The 13073-nt window shown below is 42.9% G+C and overlaps 1 protein-coding gene across 6 annotated transcripts in view; it reads left to right on the top strand.

Annotated features, from left to right (window-relative positions):
* SYCP2L (synaptonemal complex protein 2 like) overlaps positions 1-13073 on the top strand; it is a 1177754-nt gene that overhangs the window by 421588 nt on the left and 743093 nt on the right. For all 6 annotated transcript variants that reach the window (XM_085606974.1, XM_085606977.1, XM_085606975.1 and 3 more), the window contains exons 15-16: positions 7310-7385; positions 7788-7903. In XM_085606974.1, the coding sequence (XP_085463100.1) occupies positions 7310-7385; positions 7788-7903 (192 nt within the window). The remainder of the gene's footprint in view (positions 1-7309; positions 7386-7787; positions 7904-13073) is intronic.

The raw sequence follows: 13073 nt of genomic DNA, 5'->3' as shown, positions 1-13073 counted from the left end.
GAGGATCGAAGTTGTTTGCTTCTGAGGTCCCTGGGCTTATCTTACCATAGGTTTGCAAGCTGGGCCAAGAACAAACCCTACAGGACTTGACTCCTAGTGGTAGTGATGACGAGCCACCACAGGCCTATGGTGGGTGCTCGATCTCAGAGCTCAACAATGACACATCTGTGCAATAAACAAATGTCATTTGCAGCGCATATGCAAAATGGAAGGCATTTTAACTGGAGATGCTCTGTCTGCTTAAGGATAGTTGCAGATGCTAGCAATGCGATATGAAGATATTTGACAAGACCTGAGGACGAGCTGCACACAGTGAAAATCAGATGTCTTGTAGGCCCTAAGGTTAATGCTGAGCTTTTGCTGGTTAAAGTTAACCATGCTACAGTTAAGAAAAAGTTGTGATGTCTTGGTGACTGTCCTTTGGCCTAGCAAGTTGTGGAGGTTGTGGGGAAACTGTTTACATGTTTTCTGTATGTGCATTGAAAGGTTTTAGGGAGATTTACTTTACTTTGCATCGTACCTGGACTGAGGTCTCCTTTATTGAGTACTACTCGCTCCTTTATTCTTGCACTTCCATTCACCTTGTACTCAAATGGCTGACTTCAGTCATTGCCCACATCCGTCTAGATGGAAGGTACAACTAGATGCCAGGATTTGTGTGCCAGAGATCAGAATGTTGGTGGAAGTAAAACCCCCAGCACTACTGGGTTCCTTAGAGAGTTCTAAGACTCATACAAGGATGGCTTATACTATCTGTCTGCTGGAGCTGACAAAAGGGCTCCCTCCTACTACAGGAGAAGTGGTGATTTACAAACCAGACAGCCCACTGGACAAATCCATCACCCACAGTGCAAGCTAAACCGTTTGAATAGACTATTTGGGAAGCAGCTAGCCAATAGAGTTCTGAAAGCACTGGCATCTTTGGTGCGGCTGGCCAGAATGGTTTTGTCCCTAGTTGTATCACTCCACCTTCCCCTCCTGCACACCTACTATCTCTAACCCCAGTTTCATCCTACAGTGGATATCTACTTGTTGGTTGGTGTCTTCTCCCTACATGAAGCAGGCTTTTAATGCCCTTGATTTGGAATGCCTACATGGAGTGCTATGTGCCATGAATTTCAGGCCAGAAGATGCGAGTTGGATTTGACTTGTGAGCTTTCAGTTATAGCACGAGACAAGCTTTAACTATATTACCCCTGCTGTTTACACAGGACAGCAAATCAATCAAATAATTTGGCAGAGGACTGGATTTGACTTGTGATCAACTGACCCCATTGCTATATGCTGTGGACGGTATGGGGAGTGATGCCAGCATGTCATCCACTCCTATGCCATGTGCACTAGCCACGTTCTTTTGGTTTCAAGTCTACTACTCAGTTGCAGATCTTTTTTATGGGGATATTATGAAAACATTGAGATCTGATGCAGATCAATGGCCTTCTGGAAGTGGCTTTGACGTTTCATAATGGGACCAGTTCCCATCAGTGAAAGGATTTTGTCATTGTATTCTTGGGTTACTTTTTAAATTCTTTGATAGTGCTCTTGTTTTCACTGTTCATCGAATTGAACTCCCTTGTTCTAGGCAGAGTCTGGATGGAAAAGTAGGTGGAGAGTTCACCTCAATAAACTTCAATTGTCTTTGGTCGAAATCTGAGTGCTTGAGTTTTGGCTGTGCTTTGTTGCTGCAGAGCTCCAGTTGTATGTGGTGAGGAGAGTGAGAAGACACAGTAGGCTTTACTTCTAAAGCAGAATCTGTGGCTGATGTCTTTGATGGAAGCCCTACTGGAAGAAGCCTGCTCTGGTTTACCCTCTCCAGGTGACTAGTAGGAGTAGGTCATTCTTGTTAAAGGGTGCCTGAAGAGGACTAGTATTTATTCTGCTTCTGTGCCCTGCTTCGCCGTGTGGTGCCTACCTAGCTTTGTGGGGTAGTCTGCAGCACTAGCAGAACATATAATTGTATGTGGATGTATCTTGTGTTGGTGATGTGTACAATTCAGGAACTTTGTCCCCCTTTGACATTTTTTTCCAACTATGTTAAGAGAGGACTCCTAGAAACATCTGGTAGGTTTCTTAAAAATGTATTTCCACAAATAAGAGGAGCCCACTGGAAATCGACCCTTCACTTGAAAGTTCTGCAGCAACTGTCACCAAGGGCCGTTGCGTGGAACCTTCATGTACGAAGATTTCAGAGTGCCTATCGCAAAACGAAACAAAAAAACTTCTAATACGGATTCATGCTAGAAATCGCATTACACATTAATATAAATACAAATCTTTAAATTTTGAAGGTACATTAGACACAAGAACTGATCTGGGAATATCAGAAACATTTGAATTTTCACAAGCATCTTTAACCAAATCAGTACAAAAACCATGATCTGTAATCGCAGAAGTTACTGGTGATCCTAGAAGAGGAAAAGCAGTTGGAAAACTTTGAATTTTGTTATTGGTAGTTATTGTTATCATGTAAACTTTCATAATCAAACCAATCATAATTACTTTTTCACTTTGAATATTTTCTTTGCCTGGAAGTCTGTCAGTCAGTATTACTTTATTCGATTAATACAAACTTAATCATAAAAGTTCAAATATACATTACAGATAAAAACTTCAACAACAAAAAGAGCAGTTCATTCTTATCAATAAGTGAGTCTGTCAACTTTATCAAACTTCTCTTGCTCCATCACCCTTTTTCTGATAGTAATGCTGAATTTTTGGAAATTTTAACATATTCTCCCAGGAGACGAATACCTTGAGTCTCCTTTCCTGATTCGAAATGGTTTTCTTTTTAAAGCCCAATTATCAACAAAAAATTCTACTTCTTTCACCTTGTGTGTGTATCAAATCTTTCCTATGTTAGAGCTTGTTTTTCTGCACCCAATCTGGACTCGCCACAGATTGCAACCTCCAGATATTAACCCCTAAGCTTTTGGGGATCAGGACAGCCATAAGCTTGGGTATTTTGTGGATGTATTGACATCCCTATGTAGAAAAGCTTCTACCCAAATTAATGTTGCCTTAAAAGGTCGGAATCTTGGTTTTTGGCAAGATTTAACCAAGCTCAGATTGATGTTAGTCTCAAGTGTTGATACACCGGTTATGGTAGAACCTATGCATATGTTTGGTTTGAAAATGTTCATGATGATTCTGCCATGCAGTTTCTTGAAGTCTTGGTATTGAAGTGTCCACTGCATTTTTTTGTGAACATGCACTGATTAACCCAATTAAGTTTCAATCGCATGTTGACATTTTGTGGCCTAGGCATGTAAGAGTTGTGTGTGCTATAACCATGTATGGCGAATGGTACTGAAGATCTGGGGCAGGCTCTCTGGTCTGGAGGGGTGCAGCAAGTGCACCTTCCTTGAACAGGACTGCTGACTTCTTGCCAGCTAAACCAAAGGGGATGATGGACGGAATGTTGAACATTGCAAGCACTCCACCCCCAGTCAACTGATCTGGGTTTAATCCATCATCATTCTTTAGCTCACTTCACCACCCCAATTCAGACATGGGCATATGCAAATCAGTCTTGACCCTGTTCCTCATGGGAACAGTCCAGCCCGAACTGCCAAGCCATGTCTTCCCTGGACCGAAAACAAGCATCCTGGGACCGATTTCTGGCTAATCAGCTGTCATCAGCCAGGCTATCTTGAATCCAGTGGCAAAGTGAGCAAGGGACCCACGTCTGGGCATACCCTGCCAATTTAGGGAGAACTAAGCAAAACCAAAGGGGATGATGGACGGAGTGTTGAACATTGCAAGCACTCACCCTCAGTCAACTGATCTGGGTTTAATCCATCATCATTCTTTAGCTCACTCTGCCACCCCAGTTCAGACATGGCTTGCCAGCTGACATAAGCTTGACAATGGTGGCGCTGTGTTTTAAAATCCTAGATGCAGTCCAAGGCTTTTTCCCTATTCCCTGTGCTAGTGAGTGGCCTCCCAGCCTCACCCCTAAAGTTCAGTCCGGGTTGTGTAGTCGGGTCCTCTTGCTTCATTCCATGTTCCTGACTAGTTACCTGTGTATGACAGTAGGTTGATGGTGACCGGGGTTCCCATACCAGAATTTTGGTTGAAGCATGCCTTGGGGAGGAGTCGTCCGTTTTCCCTTCCGTAGGACAGGTTGAACCTTTGAGGTCACGTCCTTCCTTCTGTTCCACCAGAGGTGCTGTTCCAGAAGGGCTGATGGCTATCGATTGTGAGGGCTTCACTTCTCTGTGTGCTTATCTTATGGGGTCCCTTCTTAGAGACTACCCACCCCTCCCCAATCAGCCCCTGATAAACAATCAGTCTGTGTTCAGGAAGTGAGGTATACACAAAGTAAGGTAACCGCCTTGGAATGGTTCCGGAACAAGACTCAAGGAATCAACAATTCCTTTCTGGAAAAGTAGTGCAAGAGGAGGGTTGAGCCAAATAGTGATGGGTTCCAGATTTCTCTTTGACTACTGTAGATAGTGCCTTGGCCGTGTGCAAGGGAAACAGTTGTGATCTGTTGCTGGTGTCACTGACAATCAGCCTCCCAGAAGAGAGGGAATTTCACCTAAAAAAATAAAAATGTGCAATTAATTGCTGGAGGAGAGCTGTAGATCTGCCTTTGAAAAAAGTATGTCTGGCTTACTAAGGGTGTGCGTTTGGTAGGAGGCATCCCTGCAGGCATATGTTTGCCTAGGAGTAGTACCAGCTACTATGGCCTGGTGGAGGTGCTACCCAGAAGACTGAAGTTTGGAGGCCAACCTATCTCTTTCATCATAGGCAGTGCCCGCAAGGGGAAAGTGCCTTTTCAATGAGGTTTTTACCAGTTTGTACCTTTACCACGCATTTTTTACAACGCATGTTTTTAAAACGCATATGCTTTTACAACATATGCCTTTACCATGCAGTTAAGGTAAGCTGGGGAGGTTTGGGGTGTCTTCCCCCCACAAATCCATTGTTTATATATACATAAATCTATATATGGACAATGCGTGGTAAAGGCATAAATTGTAAAAGCATATGCGATCTAAAAAATTGGGTGGTAAAGGCATGCAGAGTATTTTCCAGCGTTGTTTCATCATACAAACCTACAAGTGTTCTCAGCCCCTTACCTAGCTCGGGAGTGATCCGATTAGTGGCAGGTATAGGATAGTTAGGACATTGCAATTCTCGACTCTGAAGTCAAAGTGGGACGTCAGACATCGTGGACTTGCTGTGTGTAAAACATGTGTCTGCATTCCCCTGATCAACCCAAACTTTGTTCTGCTCACTTGGTCTTGAGAAGAATCAGCTACCACAATCCGCATGGAACTCTGCAAATGTGTACTGGTGCTGGAAAGTGTCCCTCTGACTTTCAGCCTCTTTTAACAGGGGCCCGAAGAGCAGGCTCTGGGACGAGCTCTAGGCCCTATACGGGATCAGTAGCGCGAAAGGGAGATAGGGTGAATCCAGCTACCCTGCATCAAGCTATGGCTCCAGCAGCCTGCCCAACGTCTAGGGTAAAGTAAGAACTTCAGGGAAGGCAGCCCTGTAAAGCCAATTTGAACCAATAGGAGGGGTCCATGCTTCCATTGTAACCACTTAAACCAAGAAATATCTAAACACTTAAGCAAAATATAACAAATTAAATTTCATTTTTTCTCACAAATGGATAAGGCTGCTGAAAAAACATTGAATTTGCATCCTTTATCGATTGTCGCTACAAATTCCCTCCCTAATTTCAGTCCTGATCCCATAACTGACTTATGGTAGGGTAGGGTATTTAGGATCATTGAGTTTGATCAAAAGTATCTATTGTCTACTTTTGATATTTTCTGCACATGCAGATGCTGGGTTTATTTTCATGATTTAGTCTGTGGACCACTTTTTTCATGAAAGCACCCAAACCTGTTTTGCTTAGAAACTTGTGGGAAACGGATGGTGGCTTTAGTTCTGGAGGTTTGTGGACGATGCTATATTCTTATTAGTTCTGATACTGGCCACTCGAGTTTAAGGTTGATATTCTATAAAGCGGCCTAACTCGATTGGAGAGCAGCAGTCTGACGTGGCCAGTGATGATTGTGATGAACATGAAGTGAAACGTAGCAGCAATTAAGGGGGTGCAGTAGAACCTGTTGGTGGTGGAGAGACATTGGGACAGTCAGAGTCCCCAGGGAGAGGAGAACTGAAGCAGGGTGAGTGCAGAACCTGCCTGAGTGAAGAAGTATAGGTGAGTTTTGGTTAGGTAGAGTGTGTAGTGTCATATTTTTATGGTTAGGACCTGTTGGGGTTTCTTGGGGGAAGGTGCCTAGATGTGGAAATAACCGGCACAGTCTTGTTGTCGAGATCTGGTACAAGAGTGCTGAAGAATTGATCTGTTTGTGTAAAACTGAGGCCTTGGAGGATGCAGTTGAGTGTCTGACAGTTTCGGAGGGGGTGAAAGAAGGAAATAAGGGTGGAGAACATTAGGTTACGACACGCGATTTTGTAAACAAATAGCAATAGAGTGAGTTGACAAACTATTCCAATCGGCTAACAAAGATTATTTTACAGAACAAGCAACACTATGGAATAATTTCATCATTGGAACTGTTAGCATTGAGAAGTGCATCTAAAGAACTGTATGCTTACACAGTGCATATCATGGTGTTCGCAGTTATAAATCATCCTATTTCCATCAAGGCCCTTGGGAAAATATGTTTCCCTGGTGTTTAAGGGGATGCACAATATCCCCCTCTCTCTTGTTAGCTTCTGATATTTGTACAACCAATATCACACAGTGATCACGTCCTGTGTAAGTCTTCCAGTTCTAGTGAAGGGAAAAGAGGTAACATGCATGATCTTTAGACAGAACCTTAAACTGTGGCCTACTCCCCTTTGAAACTGGGCCGAGGAGAAGCAAGTACAGGGCAGGATCAAGAACATATGTACATTTGGAGGAAAATATTGGCCCACTGTAGCTCAATTCTTCCCAGAGTAGCATTGTACATTTTTGTACTGAGTTACTCCAAGCCCCTCAGTGATTATTCACTGAAATTCGCACAAGTTAAATTAGTTTGCTGGTAAACTTGGAAATGCAAATTTTGTTGTCAGTACTCTTATTGCTACTGGTCATACATGTGCAAACATTTGTAGGTACTTTCAAACCCCTAAGTCACAGGACTACAGAAGTGATCTGTAGTGAGGATTTGTTTTAACTGCTGCCTTTTTGGCAGAATGTCGCAATGTTTTCGCGTTCTCCCACCTCCTGAAATAATGTGTTACAGCAGATGTTCGATTGGATTGGCCTTTGAGTTGTCGTGGATGTATCAATGACCATTTCATTTATTTTCTAAGCAAACTCGTTTCCCTTCTTTAGAGCCCCCTGTCCCCGGAGATAAAGATGGAACCAACGGAAAGCCTAAGTTTTGGGGGCAAGAAACCAGAAATCGCCCGTAAGTATTTGTGGGGCTCATTACCGCCAAAGAGATTTTGGGATTGTACGTTTATCATTGAAATCAATATTTTCTCTTCAGTATACTCATAGTCCATGCTATTTTGTGAGAGTAACATCAGGTTTTGTGTTAACTAAAAAAATATCCTTTGGTTTGGTGTTAATAGGCTGTTCTGATGGGAGCAACTGCATCTCAAACATGGTTTGAGAGTTATTGAAGATTTACCATTCCATCAAACACATTATGGTATTGCAGTATATTTTCATTTTACATTTTGAGTTAATTTGATCATATGTCCAGTCTGGCCGAATTCAGTGTAATGCAGACTTTATCTGAGCGTGTTTCTGAGGCAACTCTAAAATGGGTAATAATTATTCATAAGCAATTTTTCTGTCTTTGTAGTGGAGACCAATGAAACAACATTTATTGAGTGGAAAAAGAAGCAGCTGAACACAGACAAAACTGATTCTGCATCCGACATCCTGTCATCTCAGCTTAGTGACTACTCCTTGCCATTGGTATGTGTACATGTTTAATAATGTCAACCGCTCTATGCTATAGGTGACATATTGCATGCTTGCTTTAAACTGTGTGAAGTGTAAGCATTAAGATCAAGGTGCTGCTATGAACTTTAAGGAATCCTGGAACTGAACATAGGCTGATCACAGGTGCCCCAGACTGAGCTGTTCTACAAGTCAACGTAACAGAGGCTTGAGATATTCCCTCCTCACTGCGGAAGTCTGCTCATGTCCCAGTAACCTTTGTGGATCGCGCCAGCGCCACCAGGGTGCCATTGAAACTAGCACCGAGCACGAGTTTATATTCGGCTTTCTTCTACCTGTTGTCCTGCTGATGGCTCTTGCCTTCCACCATGATTACCTTGCAGTATCTTAACTCGAAGTGCCCATTACTTGTCTCCACATCCTGTGCCTGTGTGTGGCATCATTGGACATCTACCTAGCCTCGGTTCCAAGTGCCCAGTGTTTATATGATGTGACATGCGTTTCCATACTCTGTGTATTACATGATGAGATGCATGTGTTAAACAGGCTCATTCACTTCAACTATACTTGGTTTCTAAATCAGTGAAGAATTGGGAAAATCATACTTGAGAAAGACATTTTCTTGAAGCCTCATACCTCTTTTATACCACAGGTGAGTAGGCTCAAAATGAGAACCATCACAACGCAAAGGTTAACACCCACCTAAAAACACATGGGAATTTGCGAGGTATATATCTTCACAGTCGTCAGTTACAGCCTTTTATGAACCTTACTACGTCCGTGACACACATGTAATGTAGAGTATCTGCAAGTGGATTATGCAGGCATACCTCTATGGGTTATGCAACATTATGTGAGTGGATCAGGTGTGGCTTAAGCATGGACAGGCAGACACGGACCCATGCAGCAACACTGGTGATGTGAAAATGTGATGTGCGTTATCTGCCAAACATTCAAATAATTCAATTTAGACTCTTAAGAGCACTGGTTATATTGTGCAACTTTTTCTTTGAGGGGCTTTTTCACTACGAGTGCTTCGTGAAGGTTTACCCAGTGGATATTGCAGGTCCAATTGATCCAGCGTGGAACCAGCAACAGATCCTCCAATACCATATACTCACCTGGGTCCATAAACACACCTACACACACCTAGGCTAGTAAAACCCCTAGAGTCAAAGTTTGTGTTTCTTTTTTTTTTGTCCTCATTTGCCTAACCCTCAATGTTGGACAGGCCGACCACCCCACTCCACACATGTGCACAAGTTGTTGTAGTGGTGGCATACACGTCCCAACATCCGAGGGGCTTTCACAGACTTCATCTAGGCATGTTACAACCTGTCGGACCATTGGTGGACCTAGACAAACAAAAGCCCGGTCCAGGGAGTGTTCAAGGCATAATCATAGGACCCGGGGCAGAAAAAAAAAAAAAAAAAACCCCGGACACATCGCCATTCGATCAGCAAGTTCCAAAAAGTTAAATTGTGTTTACTGCATGATCTGTTAAGGTCCGCTTTAGATGTTTCGTATAGAGATGAAAGCCACCCAGAGTGTAATGGGGCTGTTTTCTCCATCCAATGAATGCAAATTTGCCTTCTAGCCAATAGAATTGCGTAGAAGAGGAAGGACCTTGCCTTGCCAGTGATGTTGTCATCCAAACCAAAGATGACAAGTGGTAGGGTTATTGACAAGGATACGTTTAAGATGGAATTTAGGGTGTTCTTCACTTCTTCCCAAAAGCCAGCGATGACCGGGCAGTCCAAGAACATATGTACATCGCAGGCCTCACTGTAGTTACATTTGTTGCACTTTTTGTCTGGGAGAAATTTGGAAAGTCTCAGCGGTGTTATATATGCACGATGTACTGAGAATAGATGGTTTCATTTTAGCCATGATGGTTTTACAATTTTATGGAGTAGACCAAAGGATTTTAGCCAGAGCTCTTCACAATGTAGGCCAGTCGCCCCCCCCCCCATAGCTGGTCTGGAAGAAGGAACTCTCCATCACTTTCCTCCATCAACTGCCAATACCATATGGCTACTTCTTTCCCTCCCGATGGAAATTCCACTAACTGTTGCTCTAGAATGCTGGCCTTCCCTAGGTAGGGGTCTATACGCCTTTGGGATCTAGCCCAACTTTCCAATTGGATGAATTTGAATCTGGAAAGTCCGGGCCCTACACATTCGTATAGTTGGTTCCAAGCTATTAATGACCCATCCTTAAATAGCTGACCCCATCTCCTGATACCGGCTTGTTGTATTGTGGAAGACAGACTATACTTCAGACATAGTGGGAGACCCGGCGAGTCCCAGATTGGGGAGAGATCAGAATAGTAAGACAGCCCTAGTCTCTTCCTAATACTGAACCAGGTTTTGGTCCATGAGTGTAAAATTTTTAATTTAATTTTTTTGAAGAATTTCTGACTCCCAAATTTGAACAGAAACCCCTCTGCTGATAGATTCGCCCCCATTAGCATTGCTTTGTATATCGACCCAGGTAGAAGGTTAGATGGCATTTTTAAAAGCATCCTGGAGTGTGACAGCAGGAATGCCCAGGCATAGTACAGTAGATCTGGCAAGGCGAGCCCACCCTTCTCCCTTCTTCTCCTTAACTTCTTCCAAGCTATTCTAATAGGTTTGTAGTTCCATATGAAGGAATTTATTTCTTGTTGACATTTTTCAATTAATTTGGGATCAAATGCCAAGGGGATCGCGTTAAAAATGAACGTAAACTTAGGGAGAATGGACATTTTTACCAGGTTTACCCTACCCGTTATGGAAAGTGGCAGGTGAGTCCAAGATTTTAAAAGTTTTTTAGTCTCGATGTATATTCTATTCAAATTGGTTTGTCCTATGCTGTCCATTTCTTGGGTAATTCTTATGCCAAGATATCGCATGGATGTGGAAATATTTACCCCCAGCTGTATATCCGGTAGGTTCCAGACCATTATTTCGCTCTTACTAGAGTTTATATCATAACCAGAGATAAGACCAAACTCTTCTGCCCATTTGATGACTACGGGGAATGCCTTTACTGGATCAGAAGTGAAAATCAAAATGTCATCCGCATAAAGTGCTACCCGTCTTTCCCATTCTCCAAAGCTAAAAGATGGAATATTAGCCTCCTCACGCAAAAGCTGAGCAAATGGTGCTATGTATAAGTTGAAGAGGAGAGGGGAAAGCGGGCAGCCCTGCCTCGTACCTCTGGTTATATTAAAGGCCTCTGTCAAAACCCCATTGATCAGCAGTCTGGCCGAAGGTGTAGTATAGAGCTGCTTTATAGTTCTACAAAAACCATCCCCACAATTGAATTTTTTAAGTACATCTGTGAGGTAGAGCCAGTTGACTCTATGAAATGCCTTAGTTGCATCCAAGGTTAGAGTGGCCATAGGTAGGGAGAAGGCAGTAGCGATGTCTATGGCTCCTATTAGTTGGTGTGTTAGATCGGCTAATTGTCGACCTTTAATGAAACCTTTTTGATCCTGATGGACTATAGCACCAATAACACTCGCCAATCTAGCTGACATGATTGTTGCAAAGATTTTATAGTCATTATTTAGTAGTGATATTGGTCTATATGACCCGCACTCAAGGGGAGATTTCCCAGGCTTCGGGATAAGTACAATTGTAGCCTCCCCCCAAGATTTGGGCGGCAACTCACCATCTATTAAGATACCATTAAATAGGGTCGTCAACACGGGGGCTATAACATTTTCCAGAGATCTGTAGATCTCCCCTGGCAGCCCGTCTGGGCCAGTCACTTTCCCTTTTTTTTGTTGATGAATGGCTTTAATCACCTCAGCCTCTGTGATCTCGGACTCCAAGGCCTTACTTTGAGTTGTCGAGAGGGTTGGGAGGGTAATAGCTTCCAGCCAACTGTCTCTTGCTTGCTGGTCATTGGGAAGGACCTCCTTATATATTTCCTCAAAGAATTCAAAGAAGGCTCTCCCTATTTCTATTTGGGTGGATCTTGTCACTGCCTTGCCTTCTATCCTAATTTCCTTAATGAATTTGAGAGCTTGTTCAGCTTTTATTTTCCAAGCTAATACTTTCCCTGCGGCTTCACCAAATTCAAATTGGGAAGTCTTAAACGCTTCCCATCTTTTGTTTACTCTCTCCTGTAAGATATTATTGAGTTGTGATTTCTAGATCGGCCAATTTTCCTTGCTCCTGTATTGTTCCTAAGGGAGAGTCAATCCTTAACACTAGGAGTTTCATCTCTTGTTCAAGGCTAGCAACCTTCTCTCTATATGTCTTCCGCCTAAAAGAGGCTCTGTTGGTTATCTGACCTCTTAAAAAGGCCTTAAATGTCTCCCAGACAACGGTGGAGCCTACCGAATCCCTATTAATATCGAAGAAGATTGAGGACTCAGTTGCTAAAAATTTAACCTCTTCATCTTCAAACAAGAGAGTCCGGTCGAAGGACCAGGATGAGTATTTTGTGGAGTTTCCCCGTTTTAAGGAAAATGCCAGTGCAGAGTGGTCTGACAGGTGCGAGGGAAGGTAGTCTATCATATAAAGAGTATCCTTTAGGCAATAGCTAAAAAGTGCGTAATCAATTCTGGACTTATGTTTAAAGCGGCTGTTCCGAAGGGACACCCCTAACTTGTTGCCCGCTCTCTCTCTCCATACATCCGCCAAACCAAGTTGTGTCATGGTTGTTATAAGGGTGTGCCTGGATTTAACAGAGCTGCAAAATCTAGATTTCACAGATTTGTCCAGCCTGGGATTGAGAACGATATTAAAGTCCCCCATCCAGATTACTGGATCTTGAACTAATACTAGATGGTTCCTGATCACATCCAGATATGATGGATCATCAGAGTTGGGGCCATAATAGCCAACTAACGTATAAATCTGAGCATCTAACGAAACTCTCACTAATAGCCATCTCACTGAGTGATCTTCTTTACAGTCCAAAATTTGAGCTTTGGCAGTTTTTTTAAAAATGAATATGACCCCCCTAATGTTGGCATTATGATCCGTTGAACAAAATTTGTCAACCCACTTATGTTTCTTTAACAGAGCTGTAGCCTCTGTTTTAAGAAGATGTGTCTCCTGAAGGGCTATCACCTGCGCCTGAGAGTCTCTCAAATACTGTAAAATACAGTCACGTCTACCTCTCCCACGCAGGCCATTGACATTCCAGGAGATGTAATGTGTTAGTGTCATTCTATGTTTCTTATTCC

This window comes from Triturus cristatus, chromosome 5_2, assembly GCF_964204655.1.
Source record: "Triturus cristatus chromosome 5_2, aTriCri1.1, whole genome shotgun sequence".
NCBI classification, from domain to species: Eukaryota; Metazoa; Chordata; class Amphibia; order Caudata; family Salamandridae; genus Triturus; species Triturus cristatus.
Note: the sequence above shows the minus strand (reverse complement) of the source record. Positions and strands in the feature narration are given on the sequence as shown.